Raw genomic sequence first — 23934 nt, 5'->3', positions numbered from 1 at the left:
GTACCCATTTATACACCTGGGTGAAGAGAGGCACTGAAAGGGTAAATTTGTTGGATAACGAGCAAATAATCGTGCTACATAATTGCCTCATCACTGGTGATCCACCATCTCATGTACCCCATTGTTTTATCATTCATGATATGAATCATTCATATCATTATAAATATATATAAGAAGGAATATATAAAAGAAGGAATACATGGTGTTTACAGTGATTTTGAAAATAACGGTAGCAATTCACTATAGGCTGGGGTGCATGGCACCATGTATTCCTTCTTTTTGGCAGTTGCGTGATGATTGCTTCGTGAGAAGCATGAAACTCGGAGTAGCAAATAAATGTTTTTGACCTAGTTCAAGTCTACGTATATATATATATATATATATATATATATATATATATATATATATATATATAATATTATATAAACACGAAGGATATACCAAGTGAGCTTTTGTACGAAAACATGTTATTTTCATACATGAAAAGATCACTGTTGGTATGGTTACATATGAAACTTATGCCTTTTGATGCCTTTCGTGGATGATTTAGTGTTTCATCGGTGTTTATATAATAAATAGAATATTACATGTACATGGCTGCTTGGAGATACAAAATTCCTCTTCTTGTGTTGAAAAACATTTCATTCGTTTGCTGCGCTCACTCGAAGTATTTTTCAACACTTGAAGAGAAATTTCGTATCTCTGTACGGCCATGTAATATCCTTTATATATTATATAACTTGCAGGTTTATCCAGCTGCTCTCAGAGCTCAGAAAAGAAGACAACAAGAAATAAAAAAGAAAGCGCAACTTCGAGAAGAAGCTGCCAAAAAGAAAGAAACACCAAGTCATTTTGATGCGGAGATCGCTTTTCCTAAATCTTGGTGGCTGACTGAGTACCAAAGAAACTATTGTAGAGAAGAGGATGTGAAACAACATTTTCTCAGATAGAATTGCTAGGAACTAATAATTATTAATTATCATATCTGATTCAGTGAATGATTTTACAGTGATCCATTTGCCAAAGTTCATGGTTAATGTTATTTTAAAAAATCTCTCGTCAAAAGTAATACTACAGTAAGTTGATGTTTAGTCCCTGCACAATCCAGATGTTAAAACCTTGGATTTACCTGTTCAAGTCGTGCATTTATCTGGTGGATGACAGAACCTTGAGAAATGACTTTTTATTGAAACACCATGATAAAAATGATGACATTAATTTTGTTGAATCTCGGCTGTACACACCGATTTCCTGCTGTGATGTCGCTGTGCACCATCTCTTTAATTAATTAAGCCAATTTTAGCTGGTGGATTGCATGACAAGTAGGGCGATGGGTTGGGGGAGGGGGGGGGGGGGGTTAAAGAGGTGTATCATGGGATTTTTGCAAGTTACGTAGCGTCACATGATGCTATTTCCCTGCCCGTACCTTGTCGTTATTTTGGCCAGTTATAGTGTTAGTTTAGTGCCTGGCTTATACCTTTGCGCAGTTCCTTTAGTCTTGTGTATTTCTAGTTTTCCTAATCTTTTTTGTGTTGTTATTTGGGTCTGTTTAAGGTTATTTTCGATTTTTCAGGCGAGATTTGCCTTTTATGTATGTATTATTTCCTTTAGTTTTACGGTGTCTATTTGACTTCAGGGAAATTGCGAGTTAGAACTACGATTGATTTGATCAATGGCTTGTGGTTACAAGGAGAATTTGGTGCGTGGCACGTTGGTGATGGGACGTTTTCCCCTGTTTCTCTGATCTTGGTCTAGTCCTTGTGCATAAACATGCTTGAATCATAAGCATAATTATATGAACAACATAATGCAAAATATCAACCTTTCCACAGAAGGAAAACATGTAGCCGAAGAAACGATACATTCCTCCTTCCCTTCATGTTTATGGCGTAGTAAGTCATAACAACGACAACAAATCGCCGGAAGCAAGGAATTCCTCGGGTGCGACATTTCTGTGACTTAATTGTCACACAATCCACAAGTTAATCCTTGATGGACAGCAAATGGCACCTGGGATGCAATAACAGGTTGGTAAAGCCGAGATTCAACAAATGTTAACGTCATTCTCATTGTTTTTATCATGGGGTTAAAAAAAAAAACCCAGTCATTTCTCTAGGTTCCGCAGGTTCTGTAGTTCCAGGGTCTGCAGTTCATTAAATTAGTCTTACCCCTGCCAATCACTGTGGTAGACTTAGTTTATATGCATACATGGGTCATAGCCAGTGTTGTGATTGGCTGATTTTAATCCAATTTGTTTAAACTCTATTCTACTGCAGATATGGTTGGTAGCAGTAACCAAAACTTCAGAGTTCACATAATTATTTACAAAAGGTACAGTAAATGTAGGGTCAGGACGGTAGTGTACCAGCCCTTACAGGTATACTACATGTCTTACTGCGAACTATTTTTTTAAATTTCCCCTACACTGTAAAAGCCTATCAAAAATTTGCCAAGCTGTTGTCTACCAAGGCCGACATAAATATATTTTTTACTTAAGTCCATGACCCATGAGCAGAGCCTGTAATATTCACTCAAAATACTCGTACACGTACTCTAACACCCCATTTGTTCAATAATTCACACAGAGCCAACATTGTCCCTAATTCCATAGACTTGTAAAGACACCCTGATCACCACCAAAAAAGATGTTATATTTTCATCCAGTTACCCCAATTTATTATCCATCTAAGTTAGCCTTGTTATTCTTCATGTACAAATATCTCAAAAAACTACAAAGATGCTGTGATATAATTAGTAACTTGTACAGTTGTGTAATGCCACTTAATTGCAAATTACATGTATGTTATACATTCAGCTTAAAACTGATTTCTTTATCTGGGTCACCTGGCTTATCATTCAGTAAATTGACCCATTATTATTATGATGTAATGGTCTGGTGTGCATCATTACCGCTGTCTAGTCAATGTTTATCAATTGAGATTAACCCATCAAAAACTTGCATTATTCAAGCACTCAAGCACTGAATCGTTTGCACATGTACTTTTCTTTAAAAAGATAGCAAAGATAACCTCATCCTAGTACGTCTAACTATGGTATGGATGTTTCTTTAATTTCTGGCATTTGAATAATAATATGCAGTGATTTTTTCTACATGCTTCCTATTAAGGCCTTTCCTTATCTGTTGTATGAAAATACCCTTGCATGCGCATGAGGTAAATATGTATGTTAGCACTTACAAAGAAAAAAATCCATCTGATTTTGATTTGGCTTGAAAGTTCGTCTCAATGCCGCACAATTACCATTCTCAAAAATTAGCAATAACAGCACACAAAGCCATATCGAATATTCAGCCATAATTAACTTGTGAGACCTACACTGTGGCAACATGTTTTCTTGAATCTCAAAAGATATCAACAATTCCCAATCTCCACCAATCTCTTGAATCTATGAGAAATAATTCTGTGCTCAAATAACTTCTTTGCTCTTCATTGGAATATACATGTAACAGTCAACTGAATTTCACATCCTTCAACCTATTGTACTTCTCCTTTCCTACAGGAAAGTACAATTATCCATTTTTTAAGAATTGCTTATTAATAATTAATAGATTTACATACTAGGAAATGCAATCTATTCTGTAATAAAATCTTCTTCAAATGTCTGTTTGACCAAGAGACACATTAGCATATAAGTTATTACAATGATAATCATAGCAGAAAAGAAATTGATTGGTAAAATAAATGGAATAATTATAATGAAAACTAAACATGAAAAAAGAACAAAAGCTCAGTAATTTCTACTAAAACCCTATTGACTTTAAGAATAAAGTTTTTGAACAAACCATTTCTAGTTGCATCTGTATGCAATGCTTCTGTACAAAAAGAAATTGGTGCTTTGTAAAATGAACTTCTTGTGAAGACTACAAAAGCTATTACATATCAAAGATTATAGCTACTGAAGATAGACATGTATGGGTTACCCTTTCAGCTCTTCTCTTTTTTCAATTTAGGCATTATTCTGATAGTGAAATTAATAATTAAAATAATTTTAAATTCTAGCAATTAGTTTTAAAACAACAAGTAGACAAACATACTAGACTATTTTTGTAATTTTGGTCACATGCAAAAATGAGACCAAGATACCATCATTCCTCTTGTCATTGCCCTCATTATTATTAACTTTTTTCTAATTTTATTGTTTGCAGGTACATGTAACTTGGGAAAATTCACCACAGATCAAAGCTTAGTGCAAATCGTTTAATTGACAGTATTTAACAGATTTTCAAGATTTAACAACAAAACCATAATACTAAAAGAAAGTTAATTTTTAGACCATGTAAACTGCAGGTTGCAGATTACAGTTGCAAGCCATTATTTTCACCATAGCTGAAACAACGCAAACTTTACTAATGCTAACATTATGCCTAAAAAATAATGTTTAAGCCTAAGGTTTGCATTTTTGTAAAGGTTTGGGTTGTTTTAGTTACAATTAAACAATTACCTGCAAGCCCAGCCTGCAACCTTCACTTTACACCCTCAAGTTAAGTAATAGTATCTTACATAAAGATTATTTATTGCTACATGTAGGGAAAGTACATTGTACTAATAGGCAATTATTCATTCATGAGGCCTTCTGGCACGAATGTAGTACCTCAATTAAATTAAGGACACCAGTGCTTAATGATTTTTTTCCAGAATAGGTGACAACCTCTTAAACAATCCATCCACGGCTAGAGTATCTGGTGTGGGAATACAATGAACGTAAAATATGCACCTTCATACGTGTACTCCAAGCCTTAAAGAAGCCTCAGAAGCTCAGTCTACTTGTATTATTTTTATTTAAAATCTAGTATCTGTAGTTTAATAGACACCTTTTAAATGAATCCACAACTCAATCGCAGGACGTTAAGCACAAAATAATTTGCATGCAAGAATTGATTAGAAATGACTTCACATGCAAGGAAAAGTGAACAATTTAAAGCAGGGCAAATTACAGTCACAGATGACTCTGAACTTGAAGGTCTTGGATTGGCCAACTGTTTAACAAAGAAATACATGTACAAGTTTTCCACATCTTTACCTCCCAACACTGCAACAATTGTCACAATTTTAACTTACTAACTTTTGAGAAGTCAACATGTTGTGCTCAAGCTGTAATTTATGCTTGATATGCCATACTGCATCTGTCTCAGCATAAGTTTACTGCTTAATCCATGGAATAAAAAAAGTTAACAAATAATGTTAAGAGGCAAGTTTCTTGCTACCATGCACTAACTACATGTATAGATACAGCATAAATGAGTGAGGAAGTTTTGATTTTCAAGGGCAATTATTGGAACAATTAACAGGCACACTTTTGTCTTTGTTCTTGCTTGCCAGGACGTATTGTTCTTCGCAGCGAAGGATCTCCATACTGTATTCCTGATCCCATGCGGTCAGGGTCTAACTCACCTAAAAGGAAAATTGTAAATCTTGAATGTGAAATGCCAAATGGGCTTTTACAAGCAAGCAGGAGCTTGTCAATTCCACACTTGTAATACAGACATGAGTAAATTTGTCAATTAGATTATATTACAATCCATAATAGCTACATATAGGGCTGTCAAGCTTGTTCTAAAGACAACAGAATGCCCCCCTCCCAAAGACTCTGACATGGCGTTTTCACTAGCCAAGGAAGACCTTGGAGGTTGAAGGAAGTTTTGCTTGGTTTACAAGGTAAAGTTTAATCCACTGACTCCTGGGAGTGACACTAATCAGATTTTACTGTGTCTAACGTTACTTGTCAAGTGGGGGCATCGTAGGGCATAGTTACTAAAACAAGGAATGACCTACAATGATCTACAATGAGCTACAATGAACTACAACAATGACCTGCAACAATCTACAATGACCTACAATGACCTACAATGAGCTATATTATAAGCTAAAATTAGCTAATGAGCTACAATGGCCTACTTAAATGGCTTACAATGAAAGAGAAAGACAAAAGAGGATCAGGGTGAAGAGTTTGGTGAGCCGAATACATCCATGGTGCATTGTCACGCAACGCTTTTAGTCCATTGCATGACAGCCCAAATGACAACAGCAATTACGCACATGGCCTTGAAGGCAGAAACAAACTGCGAAAAGGCCCTTGCATGGTTTTCCTTTGTTTTAAAGATAAAATGAAAATGTACAAATAGATGTATCAAGGCTTTGCTTGGCAAAAATAAACAAATACGTTATTCCTCCCACAATGTTTTCTTTGGTTCAGAGTACACAATGAAATTTTCAACTTGCTCAGCAACGAGGTTTTGATTGGTTCAAAGCGCAGAGTGGAATGTTTTTAACCTTTGTACTGCAAACATGCTGCAGTGCCCTCAGAGCTACAAATTATCTTTTATTTTAGCTCATTACAGGTCATTAGCTAATTTTAGCTCACAATTTACCTCATTGTGGGTCATTGTAGGTCATTGTAGATCACTGTAGCTCTTTGAAGGTCATTGTAGGTCATTGAATCTCACTGTAGGTCATTCCTTGTATTAGTAACTACGCATCCTAGGGTACCTGAGAGTCCATGGCTCAAAATTAGTGGAACAATGTCGATCAGCACCCGGTCCTAGGCACCATATAATTTATTATACTGTACACTGTAAAACTCCGTAGTCGCTAAAACATGGAACGACTTGAAACCGTCAAAAACCAACTACAACTACCTCAAAAACATCTACAACCACTCACAAAGTATCAAATACCATCGTAAACAAGCCATAATTGTCTAAAATAAGTGAGACAACAATATGGGGTTGGCATTTAGCCAAAAAATCCGGATGGAATGATCGTTGCATAAAGGTAAGCGATTTTCCGAATATGTTAAACCAACCGGATAAGAATGGCACTTTACCTTGCATCCCATCCTGTAAACCGAGCTAAAATCGTGAGAAAGCGTCTGGAAACGGAACGATCCTCATGAATTTCCCGAATTCCGGGAAATAAAGTGGCAACATTCGTGCTATGAATGGCAACCATGCAGTCATTTACAGAAGGACAGCGATCAGAAAACAACATGGACATCAGCTGTGCTGTGCGTATATGTCATTAATTTTTTATAAAGATGTATGGAAGTCATTGATCGGAGAAAGACGTGTCGCTAAAGGACAGTATAACTATCCCATGGACAAACATGCCATTTGCCTCGTGAGTTCTCCCAAAAAACGTGGTATTTTCTTGCATGCAGTGGAGATCATTGTTGAAGTGATTGGTCGAAGAATAATTTATGTTTTATCTTGACTTACTGAAGGTTTTTATTTCTGACCCCAATACCAGCCAGTTTACTCCCTCTGAAAGCAATGGTCTCGTATATAAGCCGCACCCACGATTTTGAGCCCAATATTTCGGCAAAAAGATGCAGCTTACACACAAGTTTTTACGGGATACGATGTACAAGACTTACTTAGAAGTAATGGCCCTTCCAAGTATAAAAAGGTTTTTGAGATCCTCCTAGCACTGGGATTTCCCTGTCTCTCAGTACGAAAATCCTAGGGATACAACTTTGTGCATGCACTTGAATATAGAAGATGCAGCGATTTTATATGTACTTCCACCATTTAAACGCTGCCTTCATAAAAATCAGTTCTCCTCTAATGTTATACATGTATTCTAAACACTTTTTGCTGTTTTGCCTATAGTAAGGAAAACACCATGCATGCAAGTTACCAAAAGTGGAAGTTTGCGTGGGAATTTTTGCTCAGTTACATGTGTACACAAGTACATGTACATGTAAGTGCTATACATATATTGTACTCTTTGCTCTCAGCATAAGGTTTTCCAAATTGTATTTCTTTACCTGTTTCAATCTTACTGAGGATAGTTCTCGAGCACTTCAAGAATGCCTCTTCAACATTTTCACCTGTTAGAGCACTTGTTTCCAAAAATATTAACTCTGCAGAAAGGTAAAAAGGAACACAGCACACCATTAAAACAACAGGCACTTGGGAAGAGCATGGAAAAGCTTGACTTAATATTGCTATATGTTTAAGCTCTATTTCCGTCAATCTCTAGAGTCTGGTCTTCATTCCTCTCCACGAGAGAGAGAGGCTCCTTTCCCAAAACAGCGGCCGCTAATCAAGACCAGTTATATTTAAAAGCCCTTTTTAACACAATGAATTTGTGGGAGTGAGACTTACTCTGTCTAATACCAGACGTTTTTATTCGTCAACTGGGGGTCCATAGGGTACACTGGGAGTAAATTATTAATTAATTAATTAATTAATTAATTAATAATAATAATAATGATGATGATGATGATGATCTGCAAACATTAAAAATGGCCCACCAAGAAGCAGATGAAGAAATCAATAAAAATTAATTATAATGCTTGGTTATAATAATTATTTAGCATAGCCAAGACTCAGTATGGTGGATGTTCTGTACTTAATGGTTTACAGGATGTACTTTTTGGTTTTGAGGGACAAGCAGTGTACATACATATTATTGGCTAATTAATTTTAGTATAATTAGTGTTGAAAGTGTGCTCTGATTGGCTACTCAAACTCCAATATTAATATCCTTTACTATTCACCTTTGAGCAATTTTGCGTGAAATATTGCAATATTTCAATACAGGGTGTAGTTGCCAGAATGTATAAAATCATCTTTTTGTGCTATATTAATTTTATTATCTCACTGTTTTAGAATAACCTAAACAACTATTCACCTCAGAGTCGGTGGTTGGTGGTAGATACATCTATCTAAATGTACCTCGCCGCTTCATGGCTCTTTCTTTAGTTATTACAATTTTTACCAGTTCATGCATGTAAAAAAGAAACTATTTTCAGAGATACATTAACAAACTGACCATTTTCTTGTGCAAATCTGCTGGCTTCCAGGAAAGTAACTTCTCTGTCATTATCAAGATCTTTTTTGTTTCCAATGAGGATAATAACAATATTAGGACTAGCCAGAGTTCTTGCATCTGTCAACCAGTTTGTTAAAGAATTGTATGTTTCACGGCTGTGACAGTTAAAAACAAATTACAGGACATGATTTTAAATTAATATTTTTATAAGACCATTCAATTAGTGTGGTGAATAATCAATAATATTCATTATTAATTATGTAATTATTACATGACTGTGTAATTACATGTACGGTAATACTGTGACCATGCAGGAATCTATAGTGAGTAAAGAAAAGGGATGATTTTTAGCCATGTCTGCTGAACAAAGCCTTTTTTAGCCCCACCCAGGTGCATTCATGTTACTTATTGAGCACCATTATTTTGAAGTCTCTTTACTTCGTGTCTGTAAATGGAAGGAAATATAAGTCAGTTGATATTGGCTCAATTGATAAAAAAGAAACCAAACATGGCAGCTGACATTGAAGATGTCATTTAAAATGCATGCTCAAAACCAGAAACCATGAACTCAGTGTTGTTACTAATTGAAAAACAGGTCGACTCAGTCTGATAGACATCTAAAAGACTTAATGACCATTTCAAGAATGATGAAGGGAAACTGGAGCTCACAAATTTATGAATTTCCAGAGTTGAAGCCAACAAGTTGAGAATAGACCTTTTTGCAGATACGGCGGCCATTTTGATTTCTATTGTTTCGAAAGACATTATGGGATGCTCAGGGGGCAAATTAATATGTATTTACCCCCTGGGTATCCAATAATAGCTATTTGAAACAACAGAAATCAAGATGGCCACCGTATCTGCAAAAAGATCTATTGTCAAGGACCTAATTAATTAATTAATTACTTTTTAGGGAAGGTATACACAGTCATTGTTAGAAACCAAACATTTACAGCTGTAGATACAGAGAACATTATTTGAAGGGGAGACTTCCAAAAAAGGCAAAGTTGATAAATACATGTAGTATTAATTTAAAGTCTACATAGTGACCTAGATTCAGTTGACATTTGGAAAATAAATCATCCTTGTACTGTAACAGAAGTTACATGCACTGTACTTGTTGCTTGGAGCTAAATTGACACATTAATTTTATAAAATAATATACTCAACCTTTTTTTAATCAAAAAGGTTAATCCTTTGATAAATGGGAGGTACATGCACATGTATTACAGACATTTTAGCCAAAACTTATCCACTCATTAGACAAGTGATACTGTGACTCCTTAAAATTATTGTGTGAATCAGTTGTAACTGCTGTAGTTTACCTTGAAATGTCATAAACAAGTAATGCTCCTGCCGCTCCTCTGTAATAGCTTCTTGTTACAGACCTAAAATATGATTTAATTAATACATGTAACATGATATAACATGGCATTGAAATGAAAAGCTGTTCATTTATTGACTCTGATAAACGACATTGAATGTATGAGGAAACCAATGGAATTGGAGTTGTGCTTCTGTTGGTAGTTTAGTTCTACAGTGTACTGTAATCTGTGCTAGAAATTATGGTCATCTGAGATGACCAGAAAGTTTAAGTAAAATAACAAGCCTGGATGCCTGCCTGAGGAGAACCTACCCAAAAATAGACAATGAATTTTATTATATACAGCACCCCACTAACTTGTTGGTTTTCTTTTGTCAACACCTAATAGTGCAGTGAAGTTTGGGTGGACTAGCTCGAATGGTTTGTATGTTCCCTTCTAGTCATTTCCCACTGCAGTAATGCAATGAAAATGGAATAAATAAATAAATCAATCAATAAATAAATAAATCAATAAATGTAATTATTAATAATGTTAATTAATTTACTGCAGCTGAGCATTTTCCCATGTTTTGAATATCTGTAGCTTTTACAAAACATTTGCAGATAGGAGAGTTCACGAGACAACATTGCAAAGATGTATTTTTAATGTATAAATTTCTGCAACAAAAAAAAAAACACAGGCGCTCACTAAGACCTATGGGATATATTCAAGCTCTATCAACATGTGATTGCACATGCATCTCAACAAGATAGTCATAGGAGGTTTCCTAATGTTCAACCAATGATTTACTGGGCAATAGACCCTTTGCATAAATGGCACCCAAATCTGAATAACAATACTTGATACATCCTTAGCCTCACATTCACGAGAAAAATCCTTTGTCTTGCAACATAAACACGAGGCTAAGGATGTATACAGTATTGTTACTCAAAATTGGGCGCCATTTATGCAAAGGGTCTATTGAAACTGGGACAACCTGTAATTTCGAGCACTGCATATATTGGCAGTTACTGTTACTGTACAAAAATAATAATTAAAGCACTTTCCATGACGAGGTTTGTTTACTATTATAATAATACATACTTTGATTTTCTTGACTATAGACGATTTATTCACATTTCATTAAATCGTTTTTACAAGAAACAATTTAAGCTTACAACATGACAATTTTCATAGCAACGAATTAGTTTTTCATAATAGTACTCATTCAAGAAATATAATAAAAGGAGGAAAAGCTCGACAAAAGCAAGTACACTGTACATAGACTGTATTCATAACTGGCGGTCAAGAAATTATTCTTTTGTCTTTGTGCTAATCAAGGTTGCTGCCTAACGGTTGCCCGGTCACCTGGGGCACCTTATTTGCGAGCGCGGGCGACCAAATTTCTGAACAAGTTGCCCGAACAGGCGCCTGACTTGATTCATCCTCACTTTCTTGTAAATGTGATCCCAGCTGGAATTAATTAATTCTGGGCTTTTGAAAAGATGACTTGGGCTACTAACTTTTAATGTTGGAAGCCCAAAGGGCTCCCCAAAAATTTTCTAGGCAGCCTTGCTAATTATCCTAACTAGCCTCACTTTGGAACCCAAATCCTTTTGAATTTTGCTCGTGTTTACGAGGCTAGTGAGGATGATTAGTATAAAGACAAAAGAATAATTACTTAGCCACCAATTATGAATACGGTCTACATGTATGTACATGTACTTAGCTTTTCAATGAAGCTGAATCTGCTATGTCAAAGGCAGACTGTTGTCCTCTTCTGAAGAGTCAAATATGTGTTTAATTCATTCATAGGTGTTTTTCTTCCAAAATCATGTTGTTTAAAACTTGAAAGAAGATCTTGAAGACTTAAAGGTTCAAAGTCTTTGCCGCCTTTTCGCTTCACACTAAGGATGAACTAGCAGAGATACTCATTCAATTCTTTGGCTTCAATGTCTTCAGCATTTTTTTGCTCGTTTTTCTCTCAGAAATTCAACGAGTACACATCTCTCATTTTCTTAGCTCGTGTTTTTGCTCTGTTGTTCGATATTACAGTAATCAATTGAATTAATGCTTAAATCTTGTGGAGGTTTGAGCCATTGCTGAAAATACAAGCTAAAGTTTTTTTTTTGTACTTTTGGTACGAAAATTTTCTCACTCTGATGGCTTACGCAAAGAGAGCTGAGGTTGAATTAACTTGTTGAATGAAATCAGTGGTATGTTTTTAAAGGTCACTTCTGATTGGACGATTTGCACATGTGAGAAAATCATTTCATTGCTGTGACTGGCTGTCTGAATATTTTAAGGGGGATTTCATATGAAGAAACCGTTAAGTAAATATCAGTATGTATAATAAATTATATTCTCCAAACTTTTCATTTCACTCAATCACTGGAAATTCCACTACACTGTAATAATTATTGGTCCGCATGTTACAACAACACCTGTCTGCTAGTAAAAGAAAACAATAGAATTTTTTTTTATTTTGTTACCAAGTCTCCATTTGTACAATTTTCATTATTGTTATTTAGATCTCAAAGGATTGGCTGTTTTATGTACCTGAATCTCTCCTGCCCTGCTGTGTCCCAAATTTGCAGTTTTACAGGCTTGCCTCCAACATTGACCACTTTGGAGCCAAACTCCACACCAATGGTGTGACTGGAATCCTGTTTAACTGCCAAGAAAAAAACCCCAGGTCCATTTATTCAAACAATGTATGGCACTCTCTGCCAGATTAATTAATATCCAGTGGATAAGTCATCGCTAAACCATTATTGCGCTGTCCAATGGATGATGGTTTTATCTGGTGGATAGCGTTATTCACCTTTCGAACAACTGGGGCAAGATGATTTAAAATAATACCGGTAAGTAATACTGTAAAAAGTCACTTGAACTCTGATATGCATGTTACATTATTTCACATTGTTATCAAGTTTGTATTGTTGTGTTACTACCTTTTGTCATTAGCTCGTTAGTTCTTTTAGTTAGTTCATGTAATGTACCATTTTATCAGGCTAGACTGAAATATTCAATGTAATCGTATAAATCTTAATAGTCGTCATTTTCTCATAATAGGTTTTTTTCTAAAATTCTTGGACATGTAGTTCAATTAAGTTGTGTCCATTTTTTGTTTTTTCCATTATTGTAATATTAAAGATCCTTTCACCGTACAGAGTAGTCAACATGGTGTCAGATACCCTGTGTAGCAAGCGTTCCTGTTTGAAAGAAGAGCCCCCAATTAAACCGCTTTTTCCGCAAACTGGCCACGCAAAAGTTGGGGCAAGAGACTAGGGGAACCCATGCAAGAAGACTCTCTGTTTTTGAAAAACGCCCAGCTTTTCGACACGTGCTGATTGACATCTTATCAACAAATTTTGCCAATAATAGATAACCTTGTTAACACATGTTGACTTCCGTCTAAAAATTTACCGAAGCACTGAGGAGACACCGAGCGATCATGATCAATGCAGAATTTGTCAGTGTGATTTTACAGTTAAATTTGTGACGGCAGCTTCTCAGCCAGGTAAGACTGGAAATGTTTCTTCCGAGAAATTGTTAAAACCATCAAAAATAACAGCCAATTTTCAGAACGTGTAAGCAATCTCTGCGCTCGTAAAATGCGAAATTTAGGAACATACCGGTAACTCATACAGAGTTGGATGGGTAGTAAGGCCGCTAAATGCAAAACTCCACCAAAGCAGACCATGAAACCATTCAAGAAGTTAAGGTCGCGATTTTTAACAAGCGGTGATTTCAGTGCGACTTGCTGGCCTTTTCTTGTTAATTGTCTTGGTGCAATCGTACTATTAAAATTTCCTGGAAATTACAGGAAAACCTCCTTGCAAGTTTGACAATCCACAGTACATTTTTGTTCAATTCGTCACGAAATTGTAGACGAAATAGCACGTAAAAGTCCTCAAAAAATTTGCATGACTGTGCAAAGGAGCTGCTTTCTTCTCACAATAAGAGAAGATTTAACAGCTACGTAATTGTCTTCATCTTGTCTCAATTCATGATATAGGACTCAAGCTTACACGTACATTGGGCAAGGTAAGCAGAGAATTTAACAAATACAATACAGTTTATTTCCTTGATCCTGAAACAGATATGGATTTTGATAATTCGCAGGCATTTTATTAATTCATCCTGCGTAAAGATGAAGTATCTTTTACAGTCAACTTTTCGTTGACAATAAGCGCAGCCAAAGTTTTGTTAAAATAATCACAAATCGTTTGCTTTTAGTGAATTGTGGAATCGTTTGCTTTTAGTGAATTGTGGAAATAATGTTGAATTTCCCTTGATGGATATTATCTTAGCAGTCCAGATTTTCATTTAAATCACAGGCTGTCATTACCACAGAATTTACCCTGTACTTCATCACATATGATCCTTTCAGAGCAATTGCAGAATACCCCCCAACACCTCACCACTATTGTTTCCCCTAGGCGGCATTCTTTGAAGAAAGAGTCAGAATACAATAGAGCTTATTCTTATTCAATGAAATGCAAATAAGCTGCGGGATATTCTGCAATTTAGCCATCCTTTGTAATGGAGAAATCACAATACCACTCGACAAGCCTGTTCTTCGATTTCTCTTATTTCGAACTCTGCACATCGTGACAAAGAACTGAAAAATTAAGCTTTTTCTGAATCCTGTTGGCAAAATGGCCATTTCATCTGATACAGTTTAAAAAAAGGTGGCGCATTGACAGTTCTTGTTCCCTTTACAATGTGAAACCAAGACCCGATTCGCTCAGCTTCAACACACGATTCAAAACCTTCCTCATCTTCCGCAATACATTGTCTTTGCCATGCTGAAACTAACAAGTAATATTTTGCTCAAAAATTTGTTACCTGTCAGTCATTGGGACTGTGCCACACCAATCAGAAGCCCCCGTTTGTGGGCAAATAGGGGGTCTTCTTGCAAGTGTTCACTCAGTCTCTTGCCCCAACTTCCGGGCGGCCAGTTTTGAGGAAAATCGTTTGGGAGATCTTCTTTCGAAAGAGGAACGCTTGTTACGCAGGATGTACATGTAGGTGTCAGAAGTCTACAAGCCCAATCTACTTGATTAAAACCGCCGATTACAATGAAGCGGTCAGAGGAAAAATCGACTGGGTTGAAGAGTATGAGCTTTTGAATGGTGCTTTGGGGTCAAAGAGCAAGGCTGTTAAAAGCAAGCTATGTTCTTATTTGGGCAGGCAAAACTGCAAGGATGAACATTAAGTCATTGAATCGCACTAACGAACAAAAAGGAGATCCAGTCGTCTTCTTAAAAAGTTTGTTGAGTTGACGAAGCCAAAATCAAACACACTTGCGCCGCAGCGAACTTCTGTCCCTTAGAGCAAGGTGATCTCAGCCTCTCAGAGTACATCGACAAGGCCACCATTCTTTGTGACCAGTGTGAGTATCCCCCAGAAGTGTGTGACTGACTAATCCGAGAGAGTAATAGGACTACGTTCTAAAGAAGCCTATTACAAGTGTATCAAGAAAGGAACTGCATTGATGCTAGAAGAGGCAATTACACAAAATCAGGACGCCACTGCTCATCAGGTTGGCTAAATGCAGCCAGAAGTTAAAGGCAATGCGGTACAAATGGAAGTTCATAAGCTTCCAATTCGGCCCCCAGGTGCAAAGAAGGGTAAACCTCAGCCACAGAAAAACTGCTAGGATGACAAGGAAAGTAAATCTAGACGATAGTCATGTTTCAATTGCAGAGTGAAGCCTTCGCATCCCCGTGGTGAATGTCCTGCAAAGAAAGTGAAGTATTTTAAGTGTCGCAAGGAAGGTCATTATTCATTGGTATGCAAGTCCAAAGCTAGGGGTGATCATGTAAATGAAGTACCGGTACACACTCAAGGCGCAACAGCGTCCACGTTAATTTTGTAGACTGCGTACCAGATGAATATGAGGCAGTATAATTATTTTGATGCACCTGTCCACAATCTTATGACAGTGACAGTGGAAAGCCTTCAATCACCCAACTTCAGACCCCCACAATTACCCAGATTCAGCCAGAATTCTTCCTCACAGGTGTTCCAGATCTTGTGCAAGGTTGATACAGGGAAAAGTTGTAATATTCTACCCCTATACAAGGCAAAGGCACTTTTCGGAGATGGTCTTAGACTTGGTAGACCAACAGTGCACCTTAATCGTCTGGTTGAGAATCTTGGATCCTGTATTGTTTATATTTACCATGATGACAAGAAATTTACAGTTCTAAAGTTCAGCAGTTGCAAACAGCAGAGGACATACATGTACGATCCTTGGAAGGAATAGAGCTCTTCTCACGGGTTATGTTAGTTTCCCATCCAGGAGCCAGCTGTTCAAGCCAAGGCTGATACAACCGTCAAGATGGTTACAGGCGAAACTCCCAGGTTAACAAGCAACCCAACTGGAGCCCAAAATACCACCAAGCAAATGGATCCTGTTGTTCCGGTAATACAGGGGTGTAGTGACAGCAAGATAACAATTAATGGCAAAACACATCAGTTTTCCACAAATAAGGCGTATCTGCTGCAAGAATATGCAGATGTATTCCAGGGAATAGGAACTTTGCCAGGTGGACCTTATCACATTCAGTTGAAAGCAGAGTTACACACCTGGGCCCGGTTGTTCGAAAGCCGATTAACTTAATCCAGGATTAGTGTAAACTTTTGTTTCATGTTTTCAACTTTTTGGTTAAAGTTTCTTTTGCTTATTTTTGTTTTTCAAGATCGACATCTACTAATGTAAATTTTATCTGAATATCAGTGTCAAACAGCATTTGGGAGTAGAGGAAGTTAATTTTTAATCTGGGATTAGCGTTAATCGGCCTTTGAACAACCGGGCCCTGTGCAACATCCGCACCATCAAGTGGAGCTGGAGAGATTGGTACAGGGTACAGCTTGAAGTGATTCAAGAGGTGAAAGAACACACAGAGTGGATCAACTCCATTGTTCCAGTCAAGAAACCAGATGGTTCTCAGAGGCTCTGCCTCCATCCTAAAGATCTTAACGAGGCCATAAAGTGAAACCAGTGGTACAGTAAAACAATTGATGACATCCTGCATGAATTGTCCAGTTCGAGGTACTTCAGTTTGCTGGATGCGAAGTCTGGATATTGGCATGTTCCTTTGGCCAGTGAGAGAAGTTTTTTGACAACATCTAAGACACTATGGGGGAAGTACAGATAGCTACTCCTACCTTTTGGTCTGAAAGTTGCAGGAGAAGTTTTCCAAGAAATGATAGAGTGCTGAGGAATGTTCCAAACACACCCAGGATTGCATAATTATGGCATGGAGGAAGCGAGAGCAAACAGCATCACCTTTAATGCAAAGAAGTTTGTATTTAAGGGCGCTTTCCATTTGACAATGAAATAGGCTTTTCCCAAGAGATTTTTGCTGAAAAACCATCTCCTTTTTGCATGGTATTTAGGATTTGACTGATCTGGTCGGACAGTTTTGATTAAAAGTAAAATTCTTGTTACTAAGGGAATGGTTTGGCAGGTCAGTTGTGACAAATGAAAAGCATCTGAAGTCTCACGATTACCGCTTCTTTGGAGGATACCTTACGCCATCAGGATACCAGGTGGATCCAGAAAAGACGCAAGCTATTGCAGAGAGAAACCCACATGAGAGTCTTCATGATTTGCAATACTTACTAGGGTTTGCAAACTACCTGAATCGCTTCAGTCCAACCTTAGCTGAATTAACTGCACCACGGAGAGAGCTCTCCTTTGTCTAGGAGAGTAAGCAGCAGGAAGCCTTTGAGGATATCAAGGAAGAAATTACAATGGCGTCAGTGCTAGTTTACTTTGATCGGTCCCAAGGCGAGCATTATCCAATCAGATGCATCCCTAAACATTTAGGTGCAGCTATCTTTCAGAATAAATAAAAAAAAAATCAATAAAAATTATTTTTAAAAAAATCTTTCAGAATGGTAAACCTGGGGTCTACACGTCAAGGAGCCTCAATGAGACAGAGCAACGTTACTCCAACTTCGAGAGAGAATTATTGAGTGTTGTGTTTGTGCTAGAGAGATTTCATCACTATGTTGATGTAAGGTTTTGGCGGTTGATTTTCTCATGACTTGACCTGGACAGTGCACGTTGATCATATAGTTGAACTTAAACGTTGTGGAGTTTCAACAGAAGATGTAGTTAGAGTTCATTGCTTTCTGATCAGGCCGATACTAAAGTACGCTTGTCCTGTCTTCGCTGCATTGCCACAGTACATTGCGAATGCGATCAAGAGGATACAGAAGCACGGCCTCAAAATAGTGTTCCCAGGTCTAGAGTATCCTGAGGCTGAATATCTGCCTGAGAACCCTGTATAAAAGCTTGTTTCAAGCCGTTTACTGCAGCATAGCTCCCATTATTCTCTAAGGTCAGATTCAAACATTATACAATGTAGTTAAGCCCACAATAACATATTAAATTAACAAACTACAGTACATGTAGTTCGCAAAACCTACAGTAGTGCATTCATAATACACCAGTTCACAATTACTGACGGCTTCATATTCGTGCACTAGCTGAAGAGTGAATATTGTTTATATATTGTATTTATATTTCTACCAATTATTTACTATTGTTATCCTTGTTAGCTGACTTAACCCATTGATTCCTGGGGGTTCCCCATTGACAATTCAATTCAATTCAATTCAATTCAATTCAGTTTATTTCCTCTTGATGTAGTTACTTAGTGTAATTACATACATTTGTAGTTGCTGACGATGTTACTATTGTATTAAGTAAAAGAGCTTGAGCATGGTGACCAAATAAACCATTCGGTTTCCTAATGAATGAAGGGGTAGTTTCTAAAGAAACTGTGGTGCTGCGTCGGTGGGGAAGTAGTATACAAAAATTTGGTTTTATCAACGGAGTTGATAATGTAAATTGGCCACCGTACAGAGATTCTAAAAGCTGACGTTTCGAGCGTTAGCCCTTCGTCAGAGCGAATCGAGGGATTATGGGTTACGTGTAGTTTTTATAGTAGAGTAGGAGCTACGCTATTGGTGGTAACATGGCAACGTGAAAAATAGGAATATATTAGTTAAATGAAAAGCGTTCGTTAATACCGTGGGGATTAAGGGTGCCGATTTGAAAGATGAATTTTTGTTCCAGATTCTTGCGGCTTTCCGTCGTACCTAGATGTAGGGAAAGGCCGCAGATAGCCATGTGTTTTTTGGAGTGGTTAGGCAGATTGAAATGGCGAGCGACTGGCTTGGATGCATCCTTGTCATTCTTCTCAACATCGCGAAGGTGTTCGCGGAATCGGTCACCTAGTCGTCTACCTGTCTCACCAATGTATAATTTATTGCATAACGTGCAAGTTATGCAATAAATAACATTTGCGGAGGTACATGTGAAACGATCGGTGATCTTAACAGATCGCTTAGGTCCCGATATCTTGCTAGTGTTAACAATGAAAAGACAAGTTTTGCATCGTGAGCGCGCGCATTTGAAAGTGCCGGGTTGCTCGTTAGTTTTGAGCGCGCTTCTAACTAAAAAGTTGCCTACGTTTTTGTCGCGTTTGAATGAAATAAGTGGAGGTTGCGAAAAGATTCTACCAGTCTCGGGATCATTTTGGAGTAATTTAAAATTACTAAGAATGATGCTTTTGACTGCGTGATTATGAGGATGGAAAGTGAGGGTGAATGGAATTCTGTCATTCTTATCTTTTTGTGACGTTTGTAGTGATGACTGTCGATCAAATTGTTGGGCGCGATGATGGCCCGCTTTGACCACAGAGACAGGATAGCCACGTTTTTCGAAGAACTGGCACATCTCCTCTGATTTGCTGGAAAAATCGGAGTCATCACTACATAGACGTCGAAGTCTAAGAAATTGAGAATAAGGGATGGAGTTCTTGACATGTGATGGATGTGACGATGAATACAACAAATAACTGTGTGAATCAGTAGGTTTGTAGTGCACACTAGTACATAGCACGTTGCCTCTAATAGAAACGTTGATATCTAGAAAAGCCAATGAAGTTTCCGAAATTTCCCAGGTATATTTAAGAGCCGGATGAAAAGAGTTGACGGAGGTTATAAATTGATCGAGTTCTTCTCTGCTGGATGAAATAGCGCCGATGCAGTCGTCGATGTAACGGCCGTAGAGTTCAGGTTTGGGGCCGTTGTACTGACTAAAAAATTGGTGTTCAACATATCCTACAAAAAGATTGGCATAGCTAGGTCCCATTCTTGTGCCCATCGCTACACCATTAATTTGTTTGTAATAGTTGCCGGCGAATGAAAAACAATTAAGCGTTAAAACTAGTTCGGCAAGGCGGAGGAGCGTTTCTGAGCTAGGTTCTTTGACAGTGCGTTGATCGAAAAAGTGTTTAAGTGCTTGAAGACCTTCGCTATTAGGAATGACTGTGTATAGAGATGTAATGTCCATGGTGAAAATAAGTTTGTCTTGGCCGGAGAAATTGAAATCGCGGAAAATTTGTAGTGCGTGTGTACTGTCTTTAATGTATGATGGCAAAGATTTGACGATAGGCGTCATAATCCTGTCTAAGTAGCTAGAAATGAGTTCGGTGGGGCAACTACAGGCAGAAACGATAGGGCGACCTGGGTTGTTGGGTTTGTGAATTTTAGGCAAGAAGTAAATGCACGAAGTTCTAGGGGTGTTGATGATGAGATTAGTGGCAGTGTCCGGTAATTCTTGATTAACTATAAGATTTTGAATGGTGTCTTTGACAAGTTTTTGATTGTTGGAAGTGAGATCTTTAGGGATTTTGGCATAAAACGAGGTATCCGAAAGTTGCCGCAAAGCTTCTTTTTGGTAAAGGTCGGACCGCCAAACAACTACCGCGCCGCCTTTGTCGGCCGATTTGACAACTATGTCGTTGCGTTTACTAAGATTTTTAAGCGCCGCCCACTCTTCCGAGGAAAGGTTGGAAAATTTAGTGTTGCGATTGAATTTAAGTTTGTGAATGTCGTGACGGCATTTTTTGGTGAAAAAATCTAAAGAGGCAAATTGTCCCTCTGGGGGAGTCCATTTGGATTTGCGAACTAGAAGTGTTTCAAAAATATCTTTATTAGAAGTGTCCGAATCATGCTCTTTGTCGTGAAAAAAGGCTTTTAACTGAACGCGGCGAAGGAATTTTTCGACATCTTGCTTAATAGAAAATTCGTTGGTGCGTTTGGTAATAGGGACAAAATTTAGGCCCTTACTGAGAACAGATTTCTCTGAGTCAGTAAGCGGAAGATTTTCTGGAATTGTAATTACGGTATTATGGCTATGCAATGTGGTGTCGTCGGTAATTTGCGGACCTATTAATTGTTGAAGTTTTAGAGTCTTGGTTTGGTGTAAATGGTCATTAACTAAGCCACAGAAGTCAATAGCCTCTACATCGCTTAAGAATGAGTCACTATCAAAATGAGAGAAATCACGAAAGTATTTTGCATCGTTTAGAATGGATGGCTTGTTTGTGACAGTACAAAAAAATAGGTAGAAGATCAGAAACATCTGCTAAGCAGATGCCCGCTTTTATAACTTTGTAAAACGTTTGTATATATATGATCGATTAAGGTTGAGGTATGACAAGTAAAATCGTCTGGCATTAAACAGAGTAAAGTACTAGTAGTATCTGTAATTCAGTTGTAACACTGCAACAGATTAAATAAACACATTATGTTACATTACATATGTGTATGGACGATACACAGTGACTGTACAAACAGATCACAACCCTTTGGTCAGCATCTGGAAAAAATCTATTGCGTCTGGTTCTCCGCATCTACAATGGCTGTTACTTCGACTATCAAAATGTGCAACCGCAGCGGTTTGCTAATGGCAGTCGTGGCAAATGGTTGGCCAGAGTCAAGATAAGATTGTCATCCATTATTAGTGGACTACTGGACGTACAGAGAGGAGATCAGTGCAGAAAATGGTCTGCTTTTCAAGGGACATATACTTAATGTTCCAGAGACATTATGCAACGAAGTTCTCCAAACGCTCCATTAAGGTCATATCGGTAGTGAAAAGGTACAGTTGAGAGCCCGAGAAGTAGTGCTTTAGTCAGGAATTACAGCTAATGTGCTTCGGGTAGCCCAGAGTTGCAAGTGCCAAACATTTTCCAGATGTCAGCAACGCGAAACTCTGTTGCCCCATGAAGTTCCTCAAGGACCTTGGGAAAAGGTTCCAGTCTACTAAGTACCTCCAGCTAGCAGATTACTATAGCAGGTTTCCTGTGATCACAAAAGTGTGCAACACCGCAAGTACCACCACAGATGCCCTGAAGTATTCAGTGAATATGGAGTGCCGAGAATAGTCATTTCAGACAAAGGTCTGCCATTCGTGTCTACAGAGTTTAAGGATTTTGCAGGCAAATACTGCTTTGACCACATCACCATGAGTCCTTGTTATTCATAAAGCAATGGCCTGGTTGAACACATGGTTTAAACACTGTTAAGCAGTGTATGAAAAAATGTTCAGCTGCTGGGCAAGATCCAAATTTAGCAATGCTGGTCTGTAGAGCCACACCTCCCACTAGTAGCATACCTTCACCTGCTAAGCTGTTAAGTAGTTGCACATATAGAGCCCTTCTTCCTGCATGATCTCTAATGCAGAATGCCCATGATCAGGTTGTCCACAAGCATATGGCCAAAGGGAAGAACAGAGAAGAATGTAACAAAACTGCCAAGGTCCTACCACTGTTGACACAACACCAGAGAGCTTTCGTTCAGGTTGAGCCCCATTCTAACCAGTACTAGTGGATATCAGCAACTGTTACAAAAACGCCAACAATGTCACAGCCAAGATCCTATGCTGTTGAGACTACCAATTAATGGTACTAGCATGGTGACTCAAGCGTCGCTTTATTTTGCGCCAGACAAAGAGCCAAATCAAGCGACCCACAGTACACCTAATGTGCAAGGTCATCGTAGTTGTGTCGATGAAAGACCCAACCGAGTGATCAATAAACCGAAAAGACTTATAGAGACCATTTAATCATTTTTTCCCCTCTTCATCCGTATAGTCAATTTCAATAACGGGAGATGTTACATTATTGCACATTGTTATCAAGTTCGTATTGTTGTTACTAACCTTTTGTCACCAGGTCGTTAGTTTTTTTAGTTAGTTCATGTAATGCATTCATTTTATCAGGCTAGACCGGAACATTTAAGTTCTTAATGTAATCGTATAAATAGTAGTCGTCGTTTACTCTTACTACATGTAGGTTTTTTTCTAAATTCTTGTGGTTCGATTAAGTTGTGTGTTCATTTTCGTTTCTTCGATTATTGTAATATTAAAGATCCTTTCACCATACGGAGCAGTCAACAGTGCAGACAAGGATGAAACTGTCAATATTATGCTTATCGTTGTCGACCGGGAAAATCCGTGTGATCATCTTCTCGTAGGAATTACGAACGAAATTGACACTTACATTTTCCTTCGATAAACTGGTGTAAGATGCACGACTTTCCAGTTCCAGCACTACCAATAACAAGGAACTTGAAAAGAAAATCTAAGAAAAATGAATAAATAAATAAAGTTAAAAAACCATAGTCGAACAAGTTTATCATGCACATCTCAAATTATGCAAAGTCTTGTGAATACGAAGTTGAAGTGAGAGTAATACAAGGACAGCTGATTTCTTAAATGAGACTCTTACTTAAAATTGAAAGGATGATTTGTTACTTTACCGTATGTCTCGGACATTTTTTCCAATAACACTTCAAATGACAAAGGAAGATGTCCGCAAGTCTGAAAATTTCCCAGGATCCTACAAGGAAGGAATAGCTAGACATTCCTCTGGGGTAGTGTTAGGAAAGAGCTTTGTGTTCTTTTTATAGTATTGCCTGGAACAAATAGGTAACTTTTAATTTTGAAAGACCTGCTC

General features: G+C 37.7%; 2 protein-coding genes across 2 annotated transcripts in view; one reads left to right on the top strand and one right to left on the bottom strand.

Annotated features, from left to right (window-relative positions):
- Window positions 1-2810, top strand: part of LOC138027776 (centriole, cilia and spindle-associated protein-like) — a 4391-nt gene extending 1581 nt beyond the window's left edge. Inside the window, exon 2 of the mRNA XM_068875389.1 lies at window positions 747-2810. Within this exon, the coding sequence (XP_068731490.1) occupies window positions 747-950 (204 nt within the window). The 3' untranslated portion in view covers window positions 951-2810. The remainder of the gene's footprint in view (window positions 1-746) is intronic.
- A 1393-nt stretch (window positions 2811-4203) lies between these two features.
- On the bottom strand, window positions 4204-23876 carry LOC138027777 (ras-related protein Rab-4B). Its single transcript, XM_068875390.1, has 7 exons — window positions 23738-23876; window positions 23479-23559; window positions 12659-12773; window positions 10121-10183; window positions 8796-8950; window positions 7786-7881; window positions 4204-5411 (listed from the first exon to the last, which is right to left on the bottom strand). Exons 1-7 carry the CDS (start codon window positions 23751-23753, stop codon window positions 5302-5304), a joined length of 636 nt encoding a protein of 211 aa, XP_068731491.1. The 5' UTR covers window positions 23754-23876; the 3' UTR covers window positions 4204-5301.
- Between the last annotated feature and the right edge of the window lie 58 nt (window positions 23877-23934).

The sequence above is a fragment of the Montipora capricornis genome, chromosome 12, assembly GCF_036669925.1.
Source record: "Montipora capricornis isolate CH-2021 chromosome 12, ASM3666992v2, whole genome shotgun sequence".
In the NCBI taxonomy this organism is placed as follows: Eukaryota; Metazoa; Cnidaria; class Anthozoa; order Scleractinia; family Acroporidae; genus Montipora; species Montipora capricornis.
The sequence above is the reverse complement of the archived record's forward strand: the minus strand, read 5'-3'. Positions and strand labels throughout refer to the sequence as shown.

What these genes read in the sequence shown, in the direction of transcription:
- LOC138027777 (XM_068875390.1), bottom strand. An exon ending in CCAGTTTATCGAAGGAAAAT is followed by an intron (nt 12,774 to 23,478) that starts GTAAGTGTCAAT and finishes TTTTCTTGGCAG; the next exon opens with TTAAACAGGATTCCAGTCAC. An exon ending in GCAGGGCAGGAGAGATTCAG is followed by an intron (nt 10,184 to 12,658) that starts GTACATAAAACA and finishes ATCATATTTTAG; the next exon opens with GTCTGTAACAAGAAGCTATT.